General features: G+C 49.3%; 9 protein-coding genes across 9 annotated transcripts; 5 read left to right on the plus strand and 4 right to left on the minus strand.

The window, feature by feature from the left end:
* Positions 1–747: 747 nt before the first annotated feature.
* Positions 748–2,003, minus strand: P174DRAFT_433121 (NIPSNAP family protein; the record flags this gene model as incomplete). Its single annotated transcript, XM_024825793.1, has 2 exons — positions 748–1,232; positions 1,331–2,003. 2 exons carry the CDS (start codon positions 2,001–2,003, stop codon positions 748–750), a joined length of 1,158 nt encoding a protein of 385 aa, XP_024680279.1.
* Positions 2,004–3,231: 1,228 nt separating this feature from the next.
* P174DRAFT_443663 (pyridoxamine 5'-phosphate oxidase family protein) lies at positions 3,232–4,423 on the plus strand. The gene is made up of 2 exons (XM_024827888.1): positions 3,232–3,529; positions 3,600–4,423. Exons 1-2 carry the CDS (start codon positions 3,413–3,415, stop codon positions 4,212–4,214), a joined length of 732 nt encoding a protein of 243 aa, XP_024680280.1. The 5' UTR covers positions 3,232–3,412; the 3' UTR covers positions 4,215–4,423.
* A 154-nt stretch (positions 4,424–4,577) lies between these two features.
* P174DRAFT_410377 (lipoyl(octanoyl) transferase LIP2) lies at positions 4,578–5,706 on the plus strand. The gene has a single exon (XM_024824236.1). The coding sequence runs from the start codon at positions 4,698–4,700 to the stop codon at positions 5,616–5,618; it is 921 nt and encodes a 306-aa protein (XP_024680281.1). The 5' UTR covers positions 4,578–4,697; the 3' UTR covers positions 5,619–5,706.
* Positions 5,707–6,048: 342 nt separating this feature from the next.
* On the minus strand, positions 6,049–7,321 carry rho3 (Rho family GTPase RHO3). The gene is made up of 8 exons (XM_024821443.1): positions 7,153–7,321; positions 7,033–7,083; positions 6,951–6,968; positions 6,878–6,894; positions 6,807–6,821; positions 6,633–6,754; positions 6,360–6,561; positions 6,049–6,300 (listed from the first exon to the last, which is right to left on the minus strand). The coding sequence occupies exons 1-8, from the start codon at positions 7,200–7,202 to the stop codon at positions 6,182–6,184; spliced, it is 594 nt and encodes a 197-aa protein (XP_024680282.1). The 5' UTR covers positions 7,203–7,321; the 3' UTR covers positions 6,049–6,181.
* Positions 7,322–8,333: 1,012 nt separating this feature from the next.
* P174DRAFT_505726 (putative COP9 signalosome subunit 2 (CsnB)) lies at positions 8,334–11,168 on the plus strand (the record flags this gene model as incomplete). Its single annotated transcript, XM_024831276.1, has 7 exons — positions 8,334–8,722; positions 8,783–8,941; positions 9,005–9,065; positions 9,107–10,355; positions 10,642–10,754; positions 10,888–10,915; positions 11,056–11,168. The coding sequence occupies exons 1-7, from the start codon at positions 8,679–8,681 to the stop codon at positions 11,166–11,168; spliced, it is 1,767 nt and encodes a 588-aa protein (XP_024680283.1). The 5' UTR covers positions 8,334–8,678.
* A 5,999-nt stretch (positions 11,169–17,167) lies between these two features.
* Positions 17,168–19,039, plus strand: P174DRAFT_374121 (OTU family ubiquitin thioesterase; the record flags this gene model as incomplete). Its single annotated transcript, XM_024822559.1, has 7 exons — positions 17,168–17,404; positions 17,484–17,549; positions 17,616–17,679; positions 17,742–18,007; positions 18,101–18,372; positions 18,435–18,890; positions 18,961–19,039. The coding sequence occupies 7 exons, from the start codon at positions 17,168–17,170 to the stop codon at positions 19,037–19,039; spliced, it is 1,440 nt and encodes a 479-aa protein (XP_024680284.1).
* Positions 19,040–19,959: 920 nt separating this feature from the next.
* P174DRAFT_422849 (ThiJ/PfpI family protein) lies at positions 19,960–20,694 on the minus strand (the record flags this gene model as incomplete). The annotated part of the gene is made up of 1 exon (XM_024825082.1): positions 19,960–20,694. One exon carries the CDS (start codon positions 20,692–20,694, stop codon positions 19,960–19,962), a length of 735 nt encoding a protein of 244 aa, XP_024680285.1.
* Positions 20,695–22,150: 1,456 nt separating this feature from the next.
* On the plus strand, positions 22,151–24,488 carry P174DRAFT_422850 (sugar porter family MFS transporter; the record flags this gene model as incomplete). The annotated part of the gene is made up of 12 exons (XM_024825083.1): positions 22,151–22,231; positions 22,289–22,433; positions 22,488–22,628; positions 22,678–22,742; positions 22,800–22,845; positions 22,895–23,325; positions 23,385–23,475; positions 23,527–23,582; positions 23,645–23,894; positions 23,952–24,048; positions 24,121–24,247; positions 24,336–24,488. 12 exons carry the CDS (start codon positions 22,151–22,153, stop codon positions 24,486–24,488), a joined length of 1,683 nt encoding a protein of 560 aa, XP_024680286.1.
* Positions 24,489–24,645: 157 nt separating this feature from the next.
* On the minus strand, positions 24,646–27,025 carry P174DRAFT_462223 (putative C6 transcription factor (Gal4); the record flags this gene model as incomplete). Its single annotated transcript, XM_024830102.1, has 7 exons — positions 24,646–25,018; positions 25,085–25,569; positions 25,633–26,315; positions 26,371–26,690; positions 26,750–26,844; positions 26,899–26,928; positions 26,993–27,025. The coding sequence occupies 7 exons, from the start codon at positions 27,023–27,025 to the stop codon at positions 24,646–24,648; spliced, it is 2,019 nt and encodes a 672-aa protein (XP_024680287.1).
* Positions 27,026–27,431: the final 406 nt, after the last annotated feature.

A 27,431-nucleotide genomic window follows, 5' to 3' on the forward strand; every position in this document is an offset into this window, starting at 1 on the left:
GGTCGGTGATAACCTAAGCTGTTGAAGTGCAGTGCGTTTTCTGTATTGAATGTCACGTGATATGTGTATTTGAACCTGTGACCAACTGGCAAGCATTTTGCATGTGAAGCACTTTAGTCAGCCACTATCTAGATAGGTTAGTTACTACGCAGAACTCAAAGAGAGAGCAGCAAGCTACGAGTGAAACGGCGCCTGACTCAGCTTGTCGCAGTCCGCAAAAAGCGGGGTAAAACTGGGGGAGACTAATCATAATCATGCCGCAGCAGTGTGGAGTAAGTACTGTTGTGCCAAGTTGGCTACTGAGACAAAGATTCTTTCTTGATCCGAGGAAACACATGCGGAAGGAGGCAAAGCGAAAGAGAGAGAGAGAAAAGGCTCGCTAGGTAGATTGCTAAATAAAACGTTGATGAAAATGTTAGGAACATGATAGATACATAGCTAAAACGCCATGATGTGGTTTATAAGCTAAGTTGGTATAGTAGCAGAATACTGTGGAGGATGTACAGAGCCACAGCGTGCCAGTGAAATCAGAGAGCTCGTCTCCATAAAGCAACGGCCCTGGCAACTACCAATGTCTGACAGTCGCACTTTCTCCCCGGTGCTCTTCAATCTCAATCAATGGCCCTCAGAACCTTGTGCAGGAACCCAAGCCATGACGGCTCCGGTCGCTTCGCTACCACGAGCTCAGAAGTGGACAACCTGGTCTCGTGATTGCAAGCTCTACAAATCTCCAATGCGCGGACCAATTTAGCCAACCGGACTCCATGGCATGGGCATCAGAATCCGGCTCTGCATGCTTTGAATGAGTGGCACTGTTTTATGGACTGTCTCTGCCCAGCCTTCAATGCCCCAAGACTGCTCGCGACGGATCTTGCGCTCCTCCAGGTTCGCAAACTGCCAAAGGTGGTGGACCGTGTTCAGATCACCAATCTGGACGAACCACGCACCGACACCCTCCATAACTTCACGGCGCGCCCTCAAGCCGCGGCGCCAGTGTGTCTCCCACTCAAGCAAGTTTCCAGGGTGAAGGGTGTAGGACCGAAGCTCAAAGAGACCGCCGAGGCGGCGTGGAGGGGTTGTTGGCCAAAAGGAGAATTCCTGCATCAGGGACGTCTTCTTGCTTTTGATCAAACTCTTCAACTTGCGGTCAAATGCGGGGAACTCAGGGTGCTGAGAAATGTTATGCAGAGAGGCATGGTAGCCCTCGTAACGCTGGTACTCCCAAATGTGCACTACCGGAAGGCTACATCAGCAAATGGAAAGACTCAATACAGACGGCTTCAACGGAAGGGGGCCCATTGGAGATTTTTGGGTTCATAGAGGAAAATACCGAATGTGTCATTATCTCCCACTTGCGTGCGCCAGCTTCCAACAAGATTAACCCTGTTTTCTTCGGTGTTGGCCATGCGGGGATACCACTCGCCGACGAGAGCGACATATTCATCTACTTTGTCGGGTTTGACCTCATGGAAGACAATCGAATGGACGTATTTGCCGCGGGCGAGGACTTGCGAAAATGAACGTTCGATGTCCTTGTCGAAATGCTGGCCTTCCTTCGTTCCGTAAATGAGCGAAGACAATGGGCCACGCTTGGGAGACTGGTTGGCTTCCGACAACTGCTCGTCTCCTACAGAACGGTGGGTGGAAAGTAAGCCCAATGCCTTGCTATCAAGAACGCTGGCGGCATCAACAACAGGGCTAAGTTCACTGCTCGCATTGCTCGGTCGGGGAGCAGTGGGAGCGGTAGCGTACTCACGGAAGCGATCACGAATAGCAGGGGAAGCTGGGGTAGAACCAGAAGCATCGACAGACTGACTCTCTTGCTGTTCCCTCTTCTTGCGAGCTGCCTCCAAATTCTCGCGGAACTCCTTCTGACGAGCGTTAAATTCAGCGGCCGAGTCGGGTGTAATGTCACGGATGGAAGGAGCCCGATAGACGGTGGTAGACGAGCTGAAGGGCCGTACGAGCGATGACACCGGGCGGACAAAACGCGGGGCGAGCATGTTGGGCTGAATGTACAACAAGACGCACAGGAAGACAACAAGGAGAGAATCAAAGGATTGGCAACTGAGGTACAGTTCAGGAATAGAGCAAATTGGTATGGTCTGACAGTGGATTAAACGACTCGGTTGAAGGGACAGTCGTTGGTTGGGGGAGGGTGGGAGGAAGGATTCACAAGGAGCAAAGACAGCAGAAACACAGACAGCGGTTGTTCAAAGAGGGGAAGCACAGAGAACAAGCAGGGATATTTAATATTAATGAAACTGGCAAGCGATCTATTGACGAAACAGCTTTAAATCTGGAAAGAGAGCTGCAGAGACACTGTGCTTGGTAGTCTGTGTGCAGGTTGTTGCACAGAGGCAGTTGCTTTCTGTGGCGTGGCAGTCAAGTAGCAAGCACAGTGATCAGCCAGGTGGATGAAGGAGCGGAGAAGCGCTAGTCACCCAATCAGACTGCTATGAATTGACCACAGATGCAGGTAATGAAACTGGTATATTCAGATGGCTGATACAGAATACTAGATGTTCTTAATTACTGATAGACCAATGATTGTGGAAGGAAATAAAATGAGGTTGGACAGGCGCGTTGAGGAGATGGTCTGCAACTGAGTGGAAAGAAGCTGGGGAAAGCAGCTTACTCTGAGACCAGAGTTCCTTAGGTTACCGTAGGACCTAGGGTAGCTAAGTACTGGAAGTGCGGGGAAACAAAGCCCAGACAATGTACTGCCACTGCGGAGTAGGCGATTCTAGCAGTCCTAGGTAAACTGCAAGTGGGTAAAAAACAGAGCTACAAGAGCTACAAGAAACGGAAAATGTAGACAGATGTAAAGTACTACTCTGCAGAGGTGGTTCTAGTTTTCAGTCCTACTTGTGCTAGCTAGCTGGGGAAGCCACCATACTAGAGTAATGTCTAATAACAACAGTGGTGTATTATGAATGTCCCCGTCCATTAATTGCGATAAATGTTTACCCAGAAGAGCTCCATCCCACTTCTCTCACAGGTACAAATTTGCATGTCAATTTGCCTCTACCGCAGATGCTCAAGTCGACAGCTTCAGTTCCCATTTTGACCCGGCCCGACCGTCCGAGGTTTAGTGACGTCGATGGGAAGCTCCTACTCTGCCAGTCTTACTAAGGCACCTCTGGTACTACCTCTTACAGTAAGGTGTTAAGGCAGCTCCATCCATCGGCGGATCCGGGCTCGGCCGCAACCAGTCAAAATCACCGTCACAGCAGCTTCTCCCTCTTCATTGCATTCCCCTCCACACCGAGATATCCCACTTGGCTGTGTACCGCCTTAAGGTGTACTAGTACAGTGATCACTACTGTGATCTGGTATTCCTTTCAACAGTAAAGGAAATAGTGAGTGCGTCACCAATTGTTTGACTTGCGATATATTTCACCACAACACAATGACGGATTCTTTGAATCCACCGCTTTCATACGAGGCTTCGGCCACCACCACTCATCCTCTTGTCGCAACTACTCTCCCTTCTGAGGTAATTGCGTGTCTGAAAAACTCCAGATTCGTACGTTGCTCCTCTCCTTCGCCGATTATTGCGTTCTCCTCGTCAATATTCACTGACTGATTCTGAACAGCTCCATCTTGCAACTTGCGATGGCCTTACTCCCCACATCTCTCTCATGTCCTACACCTATCTTCCGTCAACCCCCTTTGATCCATATCCGACAATCATTATGACAACGAATCCTTCGTCACGCAAGACGAACCATCTCATGACGAATCCACGAGTCTCTCTTTTAGTTCATGACTGGGTGTCTCACCGTCCTCCCACCCGCGCCCCAAATCTCAGTGGGCAACGCGATGGTTCCCCGCCGCCCGTTGCAACCCGGTCGTCCTTGGCTAGTCTGCTCCTCAATCTGAACACCAGCGCACTATCCAGCATTTCGACAACTATCACGGGTACCGCCCGATTTTTGCAACCTGGTTCGGAGGAAGAAGCCTGGTGCAAAGAGAAGCATCTGGAGAACAACACTTTCGAGGAAGAGCTGGGCATGTTCGGTCAACAGCAGCAGGCTGCTGGTCAACGGAGACCCAGTCTATCGATTGACAATGACGTACGAGTTGTCACGGTCCGGGTAGGAGAAGGTCGCATTGCAGATTGGAAGGGTGGCGTACGCGATTGGAAACTGGTGTCTGAAAGGGAGCAACAAGCCGACGAACCACTCGTCAACGGGACCGTGACTCCATAGGCTCAGCCATTCGGCTCAACACGTTGATGAGGAGTCGTCAGTTTCTTGAGCAGCCGTTGACCTTTTCACAAAGCTGATTATGCTGCACACTGGGGTTTTATGAGTACATGGCTTTGCATACATGCTCTTTTCGATCTATGTCCGTTGAAGTCTGTCTCCAGCAATTAGGCTTCCCGAGCCGTAAGAATGTATTTTAGTTATGAAAGGAGAATCGACGTATACGATCGCAAGCACAATTGATAAATCTTGTACCTCGCCAAAGCTATCCAGTAGGATGTTTGATCATCACATGATCTCACGTCACAAGGGATCTATCCTAGACACCTCCGACGGGATTCTATAACTCTCTCCGATCGCATTAGTCTCGCAACTAACCTGATTTTGGATCCTACAATTACGCAGGATGCATTCATCCAGACTCAATTGCATCTAAGCTCCGCCTCAATTCAATTGCAGGAACAAGCTACCGCAATACCTCCAACCATGAAGCTTGCACACCTTCATTTCCCCGACATCACCTCCTTTACCCGGGTCGCCCATCTGCAGCAAATCCTCACCACCCGTCTTCTCGCATACAAGCGACTGAGCTCTCCGGCAACCGCAGGCACAGGAGCGATACAGCCTAGCGGGACAAATTCCCCACCCCCAGATCCCACCATCATAACCTTCACCCCGAATCCAGTCTATACAACCGGCCGCCGAGACCTCCCACCCTCCAATACTGCCCCTTCCTCGCCATCCGCGCCTCTCTCCCTCCCGCCGTCCCTGGAACCCATCCGCTCCATCCTCACCGCACCGCCCAATGGCTCGCCCAGAGCAGAGTACCATCCCACCCTGCGCGGGGGGCAGACGACCTATCACGGGCCCGGGCAGATGGTCGCATACACGATTCTAGATCTGCGACGGCTGGGCCTGACCCCGCGGTGCCATATCCGCTTGCTCGAGAATAGTGTCATTGATGTTCTGCGCGGGTATGGCATCCAGGGATTTGTGACCGAGGATCCGGGCGTGTGGGTGCGGCCGCGGCCAGCTACGAACACGGCTGCGGCGATGGCTGTGTCTGCGGGTAGGGATGGGGATGCAGATGGTGTTCTGCCTAAGAAGATCACCGCTGTGGGGGTTCATCTCCGTCGGAATATCAGTAGCTACGGGATTGGGTTTAATGTGACGGAGGAGCCGATGTGGTATTTTCAGCAGATCGTGCCGTGTGGGCTTGAGGGGCGGGAGGCCACGAGTCTGGAGGGCGAGGGTGTGCGGGATGTGTCTACCGGAGAGGTTGCGGACAAGTTTGTGGATGCGTTTGTACAGAGGGTGAATGCGGATTTTGCATGTGGGGGGCGTGCAACTGGGGAGAAGATCGAGGGTGTGTATAATGTTCGGGAAGAGGATCTCCTCCAACAATAGAGAAAAGGAAACAAAAAGTTCGGTGACACTGGTGTACATTATTTCAATCTGTCATAGTAGTGTTGCAATATCCATCCAATAGACCTCGACATAGTCATCACAGTTGGAAAGATACCTAGGTGTACGCGTGTTCTGCAACAACATTGGGAGGAATGAAGTCGCCACCTTCATTAATCACTCCAATGATATGATACCAATCATAGAAGGAAAAGAAATCAAGTAAACAAGGCAAGACAATCAAGTGCTCCAAGATCCGTACTCGGGTATACCTCTTGATAACCACGTACCCAGAAATCATTAGGGATAAGAAGGAAATAGGTGTCGAAAAGTATATATAGAGAAGAGAAGTTGTCGAAGGATGTCACGCTGAAGCGCTGAAGTGGCCCCAGAGAGGCCAAATGAGTAGAAAAAGTGTAGGGTATCTGTGATCACTAGCCATGATATGCGACTGAGTCGCGTGAGTCAAAATGAGCCGATTGTTAGAGGGGCAAGTCGACATGCAAACGGGATTGTGAATCGGACCGATCGATCTAAGGTGTTCCTCAGCGCATAGAACGAGTCATTCAGAGGATAATGCACTGTCCCTTGGACCCGCTGGATCCTGCAGGCTTCACATCAAGAGCGACCTTGGCGGCTTCGTAAAAGGTCTCCCTGATACCGCGATTCTGAACAGCAGAGCATTCTATCATATCATCAAACATCAATAGCTGATCGCCGACTCATCGTTGGAGAGTCTCTCACCAAGATATTTTACAGCGCCGATTTCCTTTGCTTTCGCTAATCCTTGTTCGAATGTGATAGCGTTCGGGTTGTCGTTCAACTCGTCGTCTTTTCGCAGATCGCATTTGAGTGCCGTGAGGACTAACTTCACGCCGGGGCAATTCTCGCGAATCTCATCAATCCATTTCGTCGCCACATTTTCGAACGAGTCGGGGCTATCGACCTGCACAAGAGAAGGACATGGTCAGGCCTTGTCTCCAATCTTCTTCCCTCCAAATGCAGCAGGAGCCTCACGCTGAAACATAGCATTATAACATGTGTATCCTCATAGGACAGTGCCCGTAATCGATCGAATTCTTCTTGACCGGCTGTATCCCACAGCGACAACTCCATGTGTACGTTGTCGACGAAAATGTCTGGAACGAATGAGTACCTTTCGACCAGCGTGGTGCGAAATAGGAAGAATACCGTGGACATAGTTTTCTACCAAAACGCAACTGTTAGCAGCTACCGACTTTGCAGCTGAGGAACGCGCTCACCAAAAACAGTCGGCTCACTATCAGAGTCGCATAGGTTAACACTGGGTTGATGGCCGGGAAAAGAGGAGCTCACTAGACTGTCGGGAAAAATCTATCAGCATGGTTAGCAAATGCTCGATACGTCGGTATGTAAAGACATTGATCGAGCTGCTGACCCTCTTGTAAACACATTCAACGCTGACGTCTTGCCGCAAGCACCATCTCCTCTGTAGTCGAAGTCAGTTAGTCAGGCAGCTGCCCCCTGTGACTAAACTTGAGCCGTATGCAAAACTAACAAGAGCACCATCTTGCGCTGGACAACTTTCTGGCGCCCGCACAACTCCATTTTGTAACGCAGTTTCGAGGATCCCTTGGTGATGTGGAGGGGGGAGCTGGATAAGGGGGTTTCAATTTTGGGGTAAAGTCAAGTCACGGCAGGTCGGACGTATATACCAAACAAATAGGACAGCGAGAGGGTAAGAATGCTAATCAAGGAGTGTTGAGAGAGGTATGCCGCCCCTAATAAGCAATACGAGTAGAATTGAGTTGCTAAGTTGTTAGTTGTCTACACCATAATCGGTAAGTTTAAGAATCGAAGGCGGCGCAAGTCATACCTCGTGGACCGTGCAGAGTCGATGACATCGTATCTCCTGCAGAGCTGGCAATCCGCGAATAGGACAATTGCCATCTGCCAAGAGGCTTAACGTTGCTCCCGTTTTCCACGGTACATACCTCGACCATAGCCCCTGAACCTATCTCTGGGTAGTTAGGTATCAATGATGGAATTTCTGATACTGGCCGTTCATTCTCAATAGCCGCGTTGATGCTCATGCGGAGTCGCTAATAAATACGAGCCAGAAACAACATCCACGGTCCCTGTATCAACAGCTCAGGCATGGTCACACGACAATCGACAGCTCATGACTCAATGTACTTCACTGATGCGTAACTGTTCAAGTATTCGCATCATCTAAGTCACTTGAATTGACAAGGGTCCGAAGGCTCACTCCACAGTGTGATCCACTTCTAGATTTCTAGACTCAGTACTCAGTAGAGTCAGTGGCTCAGTGGCTCAGTGGCTCAGTGGCTCAGTGGCTCAGTGGCTCAGTGGCTCAGTGGCTCAGTGGCTCAGTGCTCTGGAAACTGGAGCTTAGAAATAGCTAGCTTCTGGACCTTGGTATTGCTCAATTTGAACTGAGGTGAACTGGATAGTGTGAGCATGGGATATATATGTACGCGTTTTGTTCAAGCCGTTTGAGATGCTTTGTGCCCCAACAGCGCTGTATATCAGTTGACCATAAAGAAGACTCGAATTTTACATCTCCCATTCAAAGATTCAATTGTAAGCTTGGCATCTCCAACGACAGCCCTTGTGATGCAGTATTCTTAAGGCTGTGTTATTGGGTATAATAACCATTATAAGCTACTCTGCACGGAGTACAGATGAGAATCATGGTCCAACACCAGCAGATAAGACCCAAAATAAGCAATGCAGAGTGTAAAAAAGTCGCTCAACATTCTATGTATATATCTGGATATTATTTTGAACTGCCGCCGATATTGTTCGAAACAATCAAATTATCTAGTCAGGCGTCGGAGCCAATATCTATCTAGCACGGGGGCTGCCCCAGGCTCCGAGGCTCCAATAGGCGCGGGAGCTCAAGCACAGTCCCCAGAAGCTCGTTCATCTATCATCATCCTTTAACGACTGACGCCTTTTCCCACGTTGACCCTTTGGGTTACTGAATTCCTAATTTTATCATTTCACAAATACTTAGACGCCTATTTTGTATCTCTTCGCTCGTCCACCGCTCTTTTCGCAATGTCTGACGATGATGACTTCATGCAAGACTCCGGTGACGAGGAGTATGCCACACACATCCTCCATGCGACCTCTTCCGTGCTAGCTAACTGATGGTGATCTAGGTATGACTTTGAATACGAAGACGCGGACGAAGATGAGTCGGGGGACGTCGGAATCGAGAACAAATACTACAACGCCAAACAGATCAAGATCGACAACCCGGAGGAGGCCATAGATGAGTTTCTCGGTGTACCTGCAATGGAGGAGGAAAAAGGCGATTGGTAGTGACGTCTTGCTCTATTCGGACCGATCGGCTGAGGCAAAATCACTGATAATCTTGAAAGGGGCTTCAAAGGACTAAAACAAGCGATCAAGTTGGAGTTCAAGCTGGGGAGGTATAGCGATGTAGGTCATCAGTCTTCGGCAGTCGCTCTGTCTCGACGAAGGCTGATTACTCCCAGGCAGTCGAGCACTATCGAGAGCTCCTTACCTACGTTAAATCCGCTGTCACTCGCAACTACTCTGAAAAGTCGATCAACAACATGCTCGATTACATTGAAAAGGCTTCCGACGACGACAGGGCATATCAGTGCATGGAAGAATTCTACTCCCTAACCCTCAACTCATTTCAGAACACGAACAATGAGCGCCTGTGGCTCAAAACAAATATCAAACTGGCGCGCCTGTGGTTGGAGCGCAAGGAATATGGGCAACTGAGCAAGAAAGTGCGGGAGCTGCATCGTGCATGCCAACGAGAGGATGGCTCGGATGATCCCAGTAAAGGGACATACTTGCTTGAGTTGTATGCCCTGGAGATTCAGATGTACGCCGAGACGAAAAACAACAAACGGCTCAAGGCGCTATATCAGCGCGCACTCCGCGTGCGGTCGGCCGTACCGCACCCCAAGATTATGGGTATCATCCGCGAATGCGGAGGCAAAATGCATATGAGCGAGGAGAACTGGGAAGAGGCTCAGAGCGACTTTTTCGAATCGTTTCGAAACTACGACGAAGCAGGCTCGATGCAACGAATTCAAGTGTTGAAATACCTTGTCCTCACAACGATGCTGATGAAGTCCGACATCAACCCGTTCGATTCGCAAGAGACGAAGCCTTACAAGAACGATCCGCGCATCTCAGCCATGACAGATTTGGTCGATGCATTCCAACGGGATGATATACATGCATACGAAGCGGTCTTGAGCAAGAACCCCGACGTTCTGGCGGACCCTTTTATCGCGGAAAACATTGACGAGGTGAGCCGTAATATGCGTACAAAAGCTGTCCTCAAATTTATCGCCCCGTACACGCGATTTTCGCTCAGTTTTATCTCCAAGCACATCAAGATATCCGTCCCGGAAGTACAGGATATCCTGAGTTACTTGATCCTTGACAAGAAGTTGAATGCCAAGATTGACCAAGAAAACGGAACGGTTGTTGTTGAAAGTGCCAGCGATGTGGATCGATTGCGTGCCCTTCAGGAGTGGAGCGCGTCGCTCCAAAGCCTCTGGCGGGCGGCATTAATCGACGGCGAAGGATTCAAGAGCGATGACCCGACACAACTTCATGGCATGAGAGGGGGTTCGATGCTCCAATCGGCGTTTGGAGACGAGGCGCCTACCGCGGGTTTACGTGCCAGCAACTTTCGAGTACGGACAGGGTGGAAGGGCAAGGGAGGACAGGGTTCCAAGGCCGGTGTAGGAGCCTTCTAGCCTTGGGACTGAAGGTGATACTACCTCCGCGAAAGAAGACCGGTCATGACCCCTGTTTACTGTATCTAGCCTGCAGGAGAACTGGCAGAAATGGAAACAGAATCTTCCCGAGCCAAGGAATAACTAAGTACGTAGCACTAAGTACGGAGTACTCCATAGTTCTATCCCTAGGCGGTAGATGATCAACCGGCGAGTAATCAGGGACACGCAAGTCTTAGATGCTAGATAGATAGTCCACGGAGTCCGTAACTATCTAATGCAATATATAGTAACGGTCGGTGATTTGCTTCTTCTGACTCCCGACTTGATCACCCGATGCGTTTTGGCAGACTTTACAGAGGAGTCCACCAACGGGGGATCCGCACTTTTGATTCTCGATTCAGTAAGTTGACTCCTGAGAACCTGAGGGAAAATTGAGAATCAGTCCACGGGAGGAGAACACGGGAACAAAGGCTGAAGCGTCGAGCAGCTTTTGCAAGCACCTATCTACAAACTAAACTACAACTAGACTGCAGACTGCAGCGGTTAATATCGTAGCCGAAGGTATGATGCAACTGTGTGACGATTGACAACAGACACTTCATTCTGTGGAGATCGGACAATTCATCCTCTGTGGAAGTTTCCTCCGTACTATGTAGAAGGATTCGGGATGCGATGCGGGCACTTACCGCTTTAAGTCTTAGTCGAGGACTTGGATGAAGCGCTCCACGCTGATCCCTTGTCTATCCTCGATGCTACTCTCTCTGCGGATTATGATTTGATGGAAACTTGGGAGTCACGTTATCAAGTACAGTAGGTTCGTCTTCCATAGCTTCCTGGTTACTCCGTAGTCTAGGTAGTATCAAATAATGTCTACCACTCACCGGACGGGCCCTCCCATGTCCATCATTCACACGGTGTACGAAGTACACGCTACATGGGACTTGCTACGTACACGCGCACCACGGAGTGTACTTGCTACCTGCATCATCCGGCCGCCTTGTTCCCACCTTGACAACAGTACTCCGTACCTCTGTCCATGTCCCTCTATCGAGTCTCTACGGTGCCATGCCATCCATATTCGGTAGGTACCTTAGTACTTCCATTTCCTGTACTCCGTGCGTTAAGGTACGGACTCTATTCGCACACCGTGTCCGTACCTACACAGAGTTTCCCGTTGGGAACTCCGCTAGATGTACAGTGCTTTTGCCAATTGGCGGTCTGCCAGACGCCACGGTCCAGAAACTCATCGTTGCCCTGAATTTTTGGTACGGCCCCGCTCTTACCGAAACCTTCAAATCCCGCGTCAATAGAATAATGGCATTGTTAAGGATCCACTATCTACCTATCTATCTATTTTCCACTTTGGCCAACATGATCACCTTGGTCGTCGTGTATCTAGACAGATAGTGGAGGTCGATCGACCATTGATTATCCTTTGAGAGTACGTACTAACTTCAGTCTTGATCCATTTAGCTTGGTGTGGCAAAACTCTGGACTGGTGTTGACTGGATTGAATGCGAACATATTGCCATCTATTTACTGTTTTAGAGAGGTAAATACAGGACTGTACCTGATCATAGAGAACAAAGGATATGTTCGCACTTTACTTGCCGAGGAATCTCCGCCTTTATCGAGTAATAATTAAATATCAAATGATTACTGGTGAGTTTGACGGAGATAATATTTGTCTTTCATATTGGCAGGGGTACAATAAAGAAAAATGAAAGCTGGGTCCTCTAAAGAAAAATAAATAAATAAAAAGTTGGGGATGTACTATTGATATATGAGGCGTAAAAGTACCCATACATGTTGTACTTTGTTGTAGATTGTGCGTTGGAGCTGCGGTTGGATTTTCAATAGTAACACGAGAAAGTGCTGCCTCACGGGCGTTAAGATGTCTGATATTAGAAGGATGCCATGTGCATGAAATGAACTGCAATGAAGTAAAATTAGAGCAATGTGTAGCTTTTGCTTGGCTGGATAGAGCACGGAAGGACACGAGGGAGTATACATTCGACGGGTCTGGATTTCCCTGCAATGGCAACTATTAGATAGGTCATGTAAGTAACTAATTATTTCTCGGGCTCACCATCGCCGCTACGGCTTCCGTGTCAGGGACTGGGGCCATCGTCCAGTCTGATTCATGCCTTGCAGCTATCAACCACAATGGTGGGGTTTTCCACCAGCGGAAGAGGAGAAAGAAAGGCAACCGCTAGTTAACGGGACTTCCGGATAGCCAGGTTTGTCAAACCAGCAGCCATAGATCAAGCAATCAAAGAGCTCCATGATTCAGCAGCTACTATGTGATATGTGTATGTGATTGCTTCGGAGATCCTTCCGTGGCCGCATATGCAAGCCTCATCCTAGTTGGATCGAGATTGGTGAACTCTACCAGGAAGATGTTCACCCATGCAATGAAGGAATGATAGTCTGCTGTGATATACGGAGTATGGCTCACTGATCGGGGACCGAGTCAGGCAAGACCATACAACCGGATAAATGTCAATATTTAGTAAGATCTGGACCAAACGGAACATCTATACCTCTTAAAGAGGCCTCAACCGGAACAGGCAGGAGTCTCGAGATCAGATGAAGGGGTTGATGCACCAGCTGGATAGTTCGGAAACATAACCTAACGGACAGACCGTCCGAGACCATCAATAGGAAGGCTTAAAGGTCATCACAGGCAGAAAAGCGTCACCTTTTTTTCTTAAGGCTCTACTGGATCGTTGACACCGAGACCCCGAGCGCATTGATTACAGGGAGGCAACCGCATTCAGTGGCCTGATTCCGCAGCAAGTTTATGATAATGTCAGGCCCTGCTGGCGATAGTGTTTGACTAAGTGATGGGGGATGACAATAAGCAAGAAAGGTAAATATTACACTTCAAACCCATCTGATTCCTGTGTACATCATCGCGAACTCGTCATCTGATGCTTTCTGCTGAACAGACTTGCTCACAATGTCATCAACTCATCATTTCATCACATTCTCATTGCAGAATGGGGTTTGTTATTGGAAGCCTTACAACATAGACCTAACTTTAAATTGGTCAGCATCTGAAGAGCGCTGACATCTCAAGTGGCAACTAGGTTATGATTATCTCCACCATTGCCCTTTGCTCTCCATATTACAGAGTATGGAGGACGAAGTATGGCAAGCTTAGAATGATACTGCTTGTTTATGCTGAGTGACTGGATGAAACACTAGGCAATATCAGTGGTAGGTGACATCTGTCACAGGCTGCATGTCGGTAGGCATCTACTTTGTAGTACACCATAAGAGAGGGTAGTGCTCCTCCAAACACACATTTAGGTGTGTTAAATGCTTGATGACGCTCATTGCTATTGGACTACAAGGTTAACCTATGCAGGAATTAAACAGAATTCTCTGCACATTTGGTCAATGAAGTCTGAAGGAAAATAAGATACAATGTGAGCGCAACCACTGGATAGCAATACTAATGACCCCCAGTCTTTCGTTGGTCGTTAGAGACAGTCAAAAACAATGATGATCCACAAGCGAGAGATCCTGATTTCTCGGATGGCCCACTTTATCCTTCCTGTTAGGCTGTCAGTAACAAATAGTGGAGCTCAAGGACAACAGTTAAGAAAAATCAACAAATAATAACGACGCTTAGCGCACAACAACATGTTTCCTGCTGTGACATGTGGCCGCTTCCAACTGCATGGGAAATCGAGGCAGAGGCGCAGAACCAAATGTTGCATCGAGATCGGGGATTCTTCTTAGGTCGCTTGTTTCTTTTTCTTTGTCCCTTAGTGATCACTAAGTCATCTTGGTGGGTCCCCATCCTTACCTTTCTATTTTATTTTCTTTTTATTCCTGTTTTCTTTCTTTCTTTCTTTCTTTTTTTTTTTTTTTTTTTTTGCTTTCTTCTCAAGGAAGCTGTGAAACCTAACTATCTAAACTGGGTCTACTTACGACAGTTTCCACCAGTACGGCGCGTGCCTTGTAGGTCTTCTGGATCTCTACCTAGGTAACTTCGGAGTGTCTAAATACGACTCTGCCTTGTATCTCATACCTAGAGTATGTAGATAGTCGCTGCGATCTGAGCACCTAGCTGGATACTTGCGTCACTTGGACACTTAGCTCTCCGGCCCGTCACTCCTATAAATAATTGGACGGATATTCCGTACGACTGGGGCATCTCGAGGTGCACCGCAGCAGTCCCCCCCCAAATGACCACCAATCAAGGCAATCCGGCATTTGCAGCTTGTGATCGTGGTGTCTCGGACTGTTGATTCATTGCTCTCAAGTGTCCATCTCTTAACTACTCCGTACCAGTTCCCACATAGGTTCCTGCTGTCTCGTCTAGCTTTCTGAAAAGGTAATCTTCTCGAATCGTCTGTCCTTCAATGGTTCATTTGGCCATGGAGATCACACCTAGTTGCCTACTGATTCGTCAAGCCGATGATCACAAGCCGCATACTTACGTACTGACAAGCTGGGTAAGGTATACTTGGATAGAAGGAGGACAAACCCAAAAAGCGTGTAACAGCAGCAACAACAGTAGCAATGCCAATGGGAGGATTCATCACTTTAGGTTCATCCTTGGCAAGTGGTCAATGGGAAACACATCCTACTACTGTACCAGGCGTGCGTTCTCAATGAATTTCTCCAGACTACTCCGACCTGTAATTAGGGTAGATGATGCAGTTGAAAGAGTCGACGCCTTTCCCCGATGATTCCGCTGCAACTATCTACTGGCACACACACAACCCCCCGTAAATTATTTCCGTTGTCCTTTGCAACTGTTTCCTACTCTTTGGCTCCCTCTTTTCCCCTTTCCCAGCTTATTTTTCTGTCGCCACTATCATCGGCACGCAGTCTTCCTGATACAGTGAATTCCCACATTTTGTCAGTTCCATTTGAATCTGGCCCAGGTTTGGACGCCATCTACTCGCGGGTTTCAGAAGAGCTAGGAGCTATTATTACTCCGCATAGTATTACTCCTCCAGGGCAATCTATCTATTTATCTCATAAGCTCCTTTAACGCCTCGAAAGGCCTAAGAGTCTGACAGACTAAGAGTCTAAGACCCATTCCCATTGATCCGGGCGGAATCCACCAGTGCCTTACGGAGTACATTACTTTACCCAAAACCCATCTTTTTTACTTTCTTGTCCTGACCGATAACGCCCACAACTTCGAACTAAATAATCATAAACCCCGCGCTTTTCCCCCTCGTCCATTCAATCATCTTTCCCGGCCATCCTTGACAGGTCAACCCAGGGAACTGCTCCCCGCGAACTCGACGGCTGGACTGGGATTTGGAGATAATAATCATAATAAACGCAGAGTTACCTTCTTAAGCTCTTATTATTTATCATCATTGTCGCCATCGTCGTCTGCCTCATTGTCGTCCCTTTCACCTATAATATCTCGGCCTAACTTTCCTAGCACATATTATTCCTCTCTAAGTCAACTCAGAGTCGCCTATCGCATCCCTGTCTTCCACACCCAAGCTATCACCGCGGCACCACCATCAACATCGTCATCATTTTCTCGACTCTTCTTTTCCCAAGGATTATATTATCAATCATTGCGTTCTGTCATATCACGCACCAGCACATGTGGGTTGGATATATGCAGCCTTAAGAATCTAGACACGCAGGGTTACGAGGGACTACGACATTCTCAAATAATACCTCATCGACTATTTGCGTTATCCATCAACAGCAAAAATCAAAAGGTCAGAGCTTCATTTTTTTTTCCCCTTCCCTTTTCTTGCTTGTCATAGTTTCTTTTGTCGATCCCATCCCCCTTGCCAGCTTACGACTCTTATCACCGCCTGCTATGACTTCCTCATGTCCGGATAAAGGCACATATGCCCCATCCACTGGTCCATGTGAAGTAGGATGAGGTATCGCAAGAGAAGCAACAGCCCTGACAGAAGGGATACAATCGTATATGACTTCGTCGTCGGTTGAGGCCGTAAGCGAGTCATGGTCCGTACGAGGAGAATTCATTTCCGTGCTTCAATTTGTTCGTCCGAGGACCTAATGGGAATCCTTCCTCATCCTTGCAAGGCGACGAAGTAGACCCGGTCTCGGATATGGTTCGTCAAGGAGCTTCCGACGCATCTGGTGCTGTTTTCATTGTCCATAGCCCAGTCCAGTCGAGCACGAACCTCTCAATCGAAACGATGCGTCGCTTTTTCTGGACTCGACTCGAGCCTGTACCTACCACCATGACTACTGCAGCTGACTGCCTTACACACGTCATCTTTATCTCGAATCGTTTCCCGCATCTTTTCGTCCTTCTTTTTGATTGTTCTCGATCGCGAAAGACGATCTGATAAACTCTGTTTGGCTTCTGCTGTCTACTTTGATCGCGCGTTTTTTCCCTACCTAAGCGATTCAAGTACTGTGGCTGGCGCTTAATTTCCTTTCCCCCATGATTGGCCAATTCTATACCTCACAACAGTTTCAGCTATTCCTTTGTCTCCAAACGTGACGCCTTGTTCAATGTGCTGAATATTGATGTGCCTTGCTAAAGTGCGTGGAATTTTAGATCGTTGCGCCTGTCAAGATATTGTCAAGGATTGCGCACCCGCATCGTCAGGCCGAGGGGACTATCCACGGACCGAACCAACTGCTGTTCCCTGTTCCGCCACAGCACACACTGTGCAGATGATGATCGCTTCTCCTGCCTTGTACGTCTGCCAGATTCTTCGCTGCAGTTCTTTCCTCGGCTGCGCAAATGGAAGCTGACAACGGGGTCTTCTAGTCTTCAGTGAATCCACCCCAGAGATTCAAAGATCTTGCCGTACGGAGTTTTCGTGCTTGAATGCCATGTCCTTGTCGGATCTTTCTTGGAATCCCCTTGCTCTCTCAAATCATTTCCCAGGCAGACAAGACTTGTACCAGCAAGATCTTCAGCCTTCTGCGGCTTTTCTCAGCCACGAATTCTCCCACCTCTCGGATTCTTTCTATACAAAGAGAACACCACGTTACAATATGAATACACTATCTCCGGATGAGATGAAGCGGTTTCAGGAACTGTCCAACGAGTTCGAAGCGGACGTTCAGGTAAGAGATGGCCGTTGGCGGCTTGCGCATAGAAATCGACTGACGATTGGTGCCGAAGGGCCCTTTGGTATCCATGAAGCAATCGAGCAATGCAATTGCGTTGGAGTATGCGAACGCGGATCCTACCTATGTCACAAAAACCAACGTAGGACTGCTTCCCTTTCACCTCTCCCTTCGAAGGATGCCATATGGTCTAACAATCTACACATAGGCACTGGCAGTGACACATCCTTTTACACGGGTCATGAAGGGGGACGGGAATTGTGGTTGGAGAGGTGAGCCGTCGTCCTTCGAGAGATTTGTGGGTCGTATTTCATATATGCTGAATGGTCTGTAGCGGTCGCGTTCGGCTACTTCGAGAGCCTCTTCAATCTCCGAGACACGCTGCAAGTGCACCGCGAACTACTGCGGATCAAGTCGCTGAGCTCCTTGCTTGATCAAGTCGGCCAACAGGAACATCTGTACGAAATATTTGTCGAAGCCACGGAGCAGGTCTTCACACAAGTTTCGGAAGCCATCCAAAACGGCGTACACGACGAATCTTTTCTTGTGGAAGCCTTCAATATCGACTATAACTCGAGCGCCGTCATCACTCATTTTAGAGTCAGTATTCCTCCGGCACATTCAGATCCTTTATCTCAGTGTGAAGACCTGAGCTTGGCGGCTGGCAACACTGACTCGCGAATAATTCTATAGCTTCTCACAAGTGCATGGATGAAATTGAACCCTCATAGGTATCAGGCTTTCCTCTCGTTGCCTCTAGACCAGTACTGCGCAACGCGAATTGAGACGGTCAAAACGGAAATCGATGAAGTTGGGCTTCAAGCCTTAGTCGATGGTGTGATCGAGGGGTCCGGCTTCGCAGTTGAGATTCTATACCTCGACCGCAGCGCAGGCGACGCGGTCACCCCTCACCTGTTAACACCAAGCCGGCCCACCTCCGCAACGATCCGACTGCTGTATCGCCCGTAAGTCATTGAGCGTCACTCTTGGCTTTAGATTTCAAGGCGCTGACATTCTTGAACCCCAGTGGCCACTACGACATCCTTTACCGTCTCGAACCTACTGTGAATATGGAACCCGTGGTTAATTACCAATTCGGAATGACCACTAACTACTCCCCCTGGGATCAAGGTGCTCTCTCGTTCGACGTGAACTCTAGTCTGATGTCAATTCCTGGTCTCATGATGGATCCGTCGTTTGGCCTCGCGCCTGCTGCTCCTGCTGCAGTATCTCCTGCAATGTCTCCCGCGCCCCCAAGTCCTTACCGGGTATCACCGCCTCACGAAGTTTACCAGCCCAGTATGCCCAGCCCTCCGGCAGCCATTCCAGCAACGTCACCACCGCCTCCCCGAATGTCTGGACCGCCGCCACCTATGAGCTCGTTACCAAGTCGCTCATCTGACGGACCTCAAATTCGGCTGAATCCATTGGTCATGAAACAAAACTTAAGTCATTCCTTACCTGTCACTACTCCGTTCAAGAAGTAAGCTGGGTCCGGTTGCTCTCTCTGGGTCGTTGATGTGTTAGGAATAGATGCTAACCTGAATTTCCAGCTCTCCCTACAACCAGGCCCACTTTCAGAACCAGGACTTTGAGCCAATTCATTGGGAGCCCAGCGAGTCTCGAAAGTAGACCTCGCATATGAGCTGAAAACAGATGCCAAACAAATCTAATCCAGGCGACAGACGACTCTTCTACATGCTATAAAGTTATGGGAAACGGTTTAAAGCGGCATATTTATGCAAGTCCGCGATTGCCCGACGTACATCAAGAACCTCTGCTTTGTCTGTTATCTAGCACTGTGATGAGCTGGAGATGTTTCGATCCATCTCATGGGGTTTCCAGTTCCTTTAGCGTTTCTCTTAGTGCGTATTGCATAGGTCTGAGCGTGCTCGACGGTTCTTTCTTTTTTTGCTTTTTTCACCCCCATTCTCCAACGGCTTCGTTCGTTATTGGGAGGACTTTTATCTTCAATCCAGATTGGCCTGGTGTCATATGCTGAATGTGGCAAGTAGCATTTCGACTCTTTGCTGAGAAAAAAATGATGATACCTCAAGATTGACGGGTATCAAGAGGTCAACACTCGGATCTCTTGAAAGCCGAATCTGGTCGGTCACCTGAGCTAGAGGCTGTGATAGGCCTGATCCTTCATGTTTAATTGCCATCGCTCCTTGTTCGTAGTGCGTCCTTGACCAACTGTCCTTTTAGTTGTGAATAGGAGAAAAGAGTATGGACGTCATTTACTGGCCACTACAGATGCAAGCAGCATTGACTTGACCAGCCGTATCCAGTGACCACAGGTCATTTTAATATTATTATTCCATCATGAAACAATGATACCTTGAAAGGGACCCACGATAGGAGAACAGAACACCGAAAGTCCATCCGACGCCATAGCCCTAAAGGGACAACCTGAACTCCGTAGACAAGAATAAAGTGGAGAGAATCATTTGGGGGGAAGAGCGTGAGTAGAGTGAGTAGCAATACATAGAGATAGAGAAATAAGCGCAAGACATATCTGTCGGGTCATAATGGTCATCTTCAACTTTCCGCTAGGCCTTGACGGACCGGAACAGCATCGACGGCAACGCCCTGAGCACCTGCCACAGGAAGAACAGGTTGTCGGTCGTCGGCGCACTATCGTATTTCACACTGCGCTCTGGCACATCCGCCATACCGAGGATAGTCTTGACGAGCGGTTCGGCAACAATGGTCCTGAGATACATAGCGATGAGGTCATGGCCGTTGGTGATTCCCCCGCTACACCATAGATTGCCGTCATGGACGGCGCGCAGCGAGTCATCCCATTGTGCTTCGGGGAACTTCTCCCGCAGCATGGGGATCATCATGCGAGGGCCCGTCGCGCGCTTACCCTTGGCGATTCCCGCGTGGGCAACGACCAGGATCCCGGTGCAGATGCTGAGGATGTGCGTGCCTGCGGCGTTGTGGGCGCGCACGAAATCCAGATACTCTGCGTCCGGGACAATCTCGGGCTCCGGGCCCGGGATGAGAATGATGTCCAGGGCGCCTGGTTGGACGGCGGGATCAGTGGGGGAGTGGGTGAGTTGCAGGGAGAGGTTGGAGGTCGTTCCCTGGTGAGCTTGCGGGCCAGCTTTGCCGATGTAGACGACTGAGACGGGGCGGCCGAGCTCGATTAGGGGTTTGGGGAGGGTGCAGGCGGTTAGGTAGGAAGGGTCGATCATGAAGAGGAGGTCGACGGCGGCGAGGTCCAGGAGTTGGACGGTGCCGACCACGAGGACGCCGATGCGGAGGGGCTTGCGGGTCATTGTGGCTGTGATTGTACTTGGGATGAAATTAGGGATGAGGTTGTGTTCGAGGTTGCTGAGATGATTGAATTGAGTGAAGATTGGATGATAAGAGAGAGGTGTCGGGTCAAAGACGTACTGGGAAGTAGTAACGGAAAGGAAGAAAGGATGAAAATTATATGCCGGCCTCTTAAGAAATCAATTATAGTGGAGGGATGTAGAGTAGACTGTCTGGGCAACGCTCTAAGCGCCTGTGGTACAAGCACAATTGGGCAGATGAGACGGCAGGAAAAGAAGGAGGCTTCACCGTCATCTTGGGGAAGTAAGAACGTTGTCCCAATCCAGGCACAGATGAAGCCTCATTGGCAGGACAGAGAGATCCAGGCTCACGGGGATGCCGGTGCTTGAGCGCAATTGAGCAAATTGAGCAAGATATGACTGCATCTGGTGCAGGCACTGGTTATTTCTTTGTTTCACTTTCACCTCCATTCTTGCATTGGACTCCTCAGTGGTCTTTTTGTACTGTGTGCGGTCGTTGGGATACCACGAGCTTATAGTCACGTTAACCTTGACGGGGTCCAGAGATAACTTATTCTCCTGCAATATCCTTAGTTCCTTACCTTAGACTGGCTATCACATGCTTTGATTCCATCACTTCTCATCAAGGTCGAATTGCCCAAAGTCTCCGATGCAGATTGCCTGCCATCTCTGTGTTTCTTTGACGCGTTCTTTTCTCCTCTCTTTGACTCCAGATGATGAAAGCCTCGTTTGATCGCTAAATTGACTTTGATGGCTGATGCTTATTGAGCCCTTTGTCGCCCCCACATTGATTGGCAACCTGGGTCGGCTTCTTCCCGGCTGTCCAGTCAATCTACTGTCCTTCAGCTGACCAGGTCCGTGCTGTTGCTCTGTTGGCTCGTTTATTTGCACCACAGCTTACTTCTTATCTCGTTCCCAGGTTAATCCTCGGTCTGTCCTACTTGGCTTCTGACGTGAGAGCCGTTGTTCCTGTTGTGTAACTGTCTCTTAGCAACAACAACAGTGAGGAATGCCCGAGAATCCAACCGGAGAAAGGTCCTCCGACTCTTCTGTCAATTCAGGGCAATGATGGACCATGCTGGTGGAGTACAAACTTCCGTTCGGGAGTTCCAACTTGCCACACCAAGTCTCCCCGCATTTCATTCCCCATGTTCTCCAACCGGCTCGGCGCTGGTCCGGTCACGCCTATGAGTCTGGCCGAATCTGACCGTGACTGTAAAAGCCTTTATTGGCCGGAGCACTCAACTCCGTTTCTTCAAGAATGCTCTTATATCATGCTGCTGAGATTCAAAGACGGAGTACAGTCGTGCGGAGTTCGTAGAATCAAACGCGCGCTGAAACCGATGAAGACGAGGCGGTATATAAGGATCAGTTGCTGATGAGTATGATCGCATAGAACAAGATCAGCACTGTTGAGGTAATCGACTGTACAGCCAGAATGACTGGGATTATGGACAATACTCCCAAGGGGGGCTTTTCCCTCATCTACCAGAACCCCTATCTTCTGGGGGTTGCATCAGTAAGTCGAGTTTCTATGGGAAAGGACGGCCAGAGCGATCCTGACTATTATCTACAGTTTTCAACCCTTGGTGGATTGCTATTTGGCTATGATCAAGGTGTTATATCGGGGGTTATTACCATGGAGTCGTTTGGAGCCCGCTTCCCTCGTATCTACACAGATAGCAGCTTCAAAGGATGGTTCGTGTCTACGCTCCTTCTTGGTACGTTGAGCGTCCTGATCTTCCCCTCCAAGAACAATATTGACGCCCTGTTAGCTGCCTGGTTTGGCTCTCTCATCAACGGACCCATTGCCGACAGACTTGGACGCAAGCTATCAATCAACTTGGCAGTTGTAATTTTTGTCATTGGTTCAGCCATTCAATGCGGCGCAGTGACAATCCCGATGCTCTTTGCCGGTATGTTTCAACATTTGCAAGACACGTCAGAGTATCTGATCGCGTGCAGGGAGAGCTATCGCAGGTCTGGCGGTTGGTCAGTTGACCATGGTGGTGCCTTTGTACATTTCAGAGGTATGCACCCTCCTCTGACAGAGGAAGGAGAAGAAAAAGATTGCTAAGGATTGGCAGGTTTCGATTGCCGAAATTCGAGGTAGTCTTGTCGTCATTCAACAGCGTACGTCAGTCCATCGTTATTCCCTTCAGTCATCTGCTGACTTGACGAGTCTCTATAACCATTGGTATTCTGGTCAGTTATTGGATCAACTATGGCACAAACTACATCGGAGGGTCTCGCTGCGCCCCGGATGTTCCTTTCAGCAATGGTTCCAAATTTGATCCCTATCGCGATGTGCCATCGGGCGGCTGTGACGGACAGTCTGATGCGTCCTGGAGACTACCCTTGGCTCTTCAGATCGTCCCAGCCATGATCCTCGGGCTGGGCATGTTATTCTTCCCTGACACTCCGCGATGGCTAATGATGAAGGAGCGATACGACGACGCGTTGAGGTCACTGTCCAAACTGAGACGAAAAGCTAGGGACTGTCCGGAACTCGTTAATGAATACCTGGAAATCAAAGCTTCAATTTTGTTGGAGAATACCTTTGCGCGAGAACATTTTCCAAACATGTCTGGCCTTCGATTGCATGCTGCTCAGGTGAGTGTTCTAATCAGAGCTCTTTAGTTTTTTCGGAGCAGTCTCACTGAACATGACAGTACCTCTCATTCCTGACCACATGGGCCCGGTTCAAACGGCTGGCAATCGGATGCTCCGTCATGTTCTTTCAGCAGTTCATGGGCTGCAATGGTGATTCTACATGGTTATTCCTTGTTTTGCTACTACTAACATAATCGGCAGCAATGATTTACTATGCCCCCACCATCTTTGGGCAACTTGGGCTTGACGGTAACACGGTAAGCTTATAAGTGTAAGAGTCGAATTAGTTAGTTTGGCTGACTCTCCTGGTGCATCTTAGACCTCACTCCTCGCTACCGGCGTCTACGGAATCGTCAACTGCCTCAGCACCCTCCCAGCACTCTTCTTGATCGACAAGGTTGGCCGTCGCCCTTTGTTGATGTTTGGGGCCACGGGCACCTGCATTTCCCTGGCTATCGTAGGCGGCATTATCGGCGCCTATGGATCAGACCTGGTCAATCACAAATCCGCTGGGTGGGCGGGGATTGCCTTTATCTACATCTACGATATCAACTTTTCATACTCATTCGGTCTGTGTGCCCTCATCTCGTCAAGTATCTAAGTGGCATTTGACTAACTGAGTACAGCACCCATCGGTTGGGTCCTGCCATCGGAAATCTTTAACCTTTCCATCCGCTCCAAAGCTATCTCCATCACGACCTCGGCGACTTGGATGTGCAATTTGTATGTGTTTCATTGAATGTCATAAATGAGCGAAGCAAACGGTTATCATGAGCTGACACCTCGCCTTTCCAGTATCATTGGTCTGGTAACCCCAGATATGCTCGACACAATCACCTATGGCACCTATATCTTCTTTGCAGCATTCTGTCTTTTGGCGCTGGCTTTCACGTTCTTCTGCATTCCAGAGACACGCGGGAAGGTTCGTCGCCCTGTTTCCATCTCTTTCCTCTTTGTGCAGCGCTGCAATTGTGGATTAGCGGAGGCTAACTTGAGAGTTCGATCAACAGACTCTTGAAGATATGGATCTAATCTTCGGTGACACAGCAGCCCATGAGGAGAAGCAGCGCATCGTTCAGATCGAGGCGGAGCTCCGGGAAACTCAGGCCGGCGATCCAGATCTCGAGAAAAAGCCATATGCGCGGCAGGAAGAGGATGTTTAGAAGATCGAGAGCATATTCAGCGCCATTAGTGGAAGATTCCGGGCGCGTTCCATCTTTCGAGTTACCGAGGTAACGTCAATGTCGTCATCATGAACCCTCATGTTCAATATGTCGGATACCACGTTCGATTCTGTTACAATACTTAGCCACAGTTGAATCAGTGGAAGCCTGTCTGAGGCGTGTAATTCACCCATTCGGAGAAATCCATCCCCCCTAGATTCAACTCCTGGTCCACATCCGGGAACATACTCCCGAACATGGGATCGTTGAGGAGCTGATCTGAGAACTGCATCAACATCGGCGGCTGCACCGTTGTCGACCCATCCGAGACGGAGGAAGTATACGTAGGGGAGCAAAGCCTATTCACGACTTCTAGACAGCGGGTGGCGAGACGGTTGTTGCTTAGAGAAGGGTGGGTGAGAAGTTTCTTGGTGGTTTCGACGTCTTGAAGCCAGGCGGGCGCGTCTGTGCTAGTGGGATCTGTCATGAGGAGTATGATGGGGATCAGACCGGCCTGGAAGAGGAAGTACCTGTACATAAAGCATTAGCGTTAGGTGCCTCGAGCATTTTTCAAGGATGGTGGCAATTGAACGCACAGCATATACCAAGCCCCCAGTCTCGTGCAGATGTGATTATTGACAAAGTCCGAGATGGACGAGATAGTCCACCGCGCGTTGCGAAGGCAGAGCATCCTGCACTCCGTCTCGAGCGGATCCTCGGGTTCCGGCGGCGAGTCCGGCGTCGGCGTCCATCTCCTCGACGCCCAGCGGAGGAGGATGGGCCGGTAAAGGAGGATTCTCAGATTCCAGTGCCGCCACATGAGGCGGTTGCGGACGAGAGCAAAGTTGTCCGACTCGGGTGTTGTAATCGGTTGCTTGAAGTAATGCGGGAGGCTGTTGTACCAGTCTTCCATGGGTTTTGAGAGACCCAATGTCTCCTCCGCGGTTAGACTTGGTGTTGATATCAGACGCTGGTAGATGCTATTGGTGTGTAGGTGGAATTTCGCCTGCGCGATCATGCCTGAGTAGATAGTCGGCCCGTTCTCCTCGGCGGGTAGGACGGTGGTTGTTGATGAGAGAGCCTGTGATTTGCATTAGATATTGAATGAGCTCGTTAGAATGCTTGCGGAGGGGATTGGTATTACCTCGTCGTGAATGTTGAGAACATGTTTTGAATCCATGACACTGTCCTCTGGTAAGAGGATAGGTCGACCAAAGGTTTTCGCCGCACCACTGTCGAATATATACACACCCCACCATAATCGCCTCCTCATCTCTCGCTGAAGTAGACTGATCTTCCAGCCGGGGAACTCCTTGTGCAGACCAAGGCTCATGGCCATTCGCACAGCCAGGCCCAGGAAATTCCAGCCCGTGTTCGGCTTGTTTCTCTTCTGCGCATAGTTACTCAGAAGTAGCAGGGCCAAGATGAGAGTAAGATTTCCTGTCTCAAAAACAGACACCTGCTGCAGGTGGCTTCTGGCTTCCTGGTAGAATGTGATATCAAGGTCGGAGTTATCATCTCCAATGCTCCACGCCCCCAGGGCTAAAATGGTATTGAGAAGAATCTGCCACGCCTGTCCATGCGGGCGGGGAACTTGTTCATAGAATTGCGCTTTGAACGTAGCTTCGTGCACAAATGGATAACTGGTATGGTAATTGAGAAAGAAGGCGTCCATGAAAGCTTGCTCAATGAGCCCGGAAGGTGCAGTGCTCAGAAGCTGGCTTTTCAAAGGCACTCTTTCCGCTGGCTTATTCGGACTTGCGGGAAAATTCAAATCGAAACCATGCTTCAATAATGCTCGAAGGGGCACCACACTGGAAGACGCGCCTGTGAAGGAAGTTAGCAGCCGTTCGAGATTCCTTTGTTTTGGTCCGACACGAACCGAAATAACCTGTTCCCTCGGGCTTTATCGACAAAGCGGCCATTCCATCTGTCAAATCGCCTACTGTGATTCTGTTCTCGGCCCAATCAAACCCGTCCGCTTGTTGCGGAAGAGCTTCTGGGGCCGGTTCGGTTCGATCTGCTTCGGCCTTGGATGGGGTAGAATGCCTTGATGAAGACTTGGGCGAAGGCACAGTCTTCTGCGGTGCATCTTGGTCCTGCAGCAACGAGCGAACAGTAGCGTCCAGGTCACCTCCAGGAAAAAGCCTTCCTAAAGCTGTTTCAAAGGCTTGCAGGCGCTCTTCGACATAGGTTAAATGTCTGACAATAACGTGTTAGCCATTCTGTGGTAGGTAGGAGTAACGGAAGAGCAAACTTACTGTCGAGTGAGAGGGCTTCTAGTGATTTTCGGGCTGTAATTGCACTCTTTGTTCAGTTGCTTGCATTGAGTGCATGTCGGCCGTTCTTTCGAACACTGTGAAGTGTCAATAGGGCCTTATCTGGTCATACCAAGGTGGATATACCATACCCTGGACTTTCTTAAACGGCACTCATCACACTGGAAGCAAAATCAGTCACTCCCGATTCCTTGACTCGTATTAGTTGAAGTCGGCAGCACCTACAGCGTATGAATGAGAATCACGAGTACTGGCCATTTTTATCGCTGATAGTCTGGTTGTTCGAGTTGTAAGTTAGGTGTACGTTGAGAGTTACACCAGACTGGTAGCATCTAATCGAGTATAGCAAGTCAGCACTCAGCGCTGGTTTCATCATTCCGCATCTTCTCCCCTGTACTGTAGTCAAGCATGAGCTCTCAATGGTTTTGAAGGAATCAATGCGCAATGGCCAAGGTGACTGGCCGTATTGCACTCTACATCGGAGAATAGGGGCCCAGGAGAATTGACAGGATATTTCAAGCAATGAACATAACCCGTATTCAAAGCAACAGACGGTATACGAGTATTTAGAAAACAGATTGACTTGCGACAATACCAATCGGCAAATATCAATTGAAAAAACAGAGTATGACTGGGGAATCTCAAGACGAGAGGATGTCGTGGG

Source organism: Aspergillus novofumigatus (assembly GCF_002847465.1).
Source record: "Aspergillus novofumigatus IBT 16806 chromosome Unknown P174scaffold_6, whole genome shotgun sequence".
Classification (NCBI taxonomy): Eukaryota; Fungi; Ascomycota; class Eurotiomycetes; order Eurotiales; family Aspergillaceae; genus Aspergillus; species Aspergillus novofumigatus.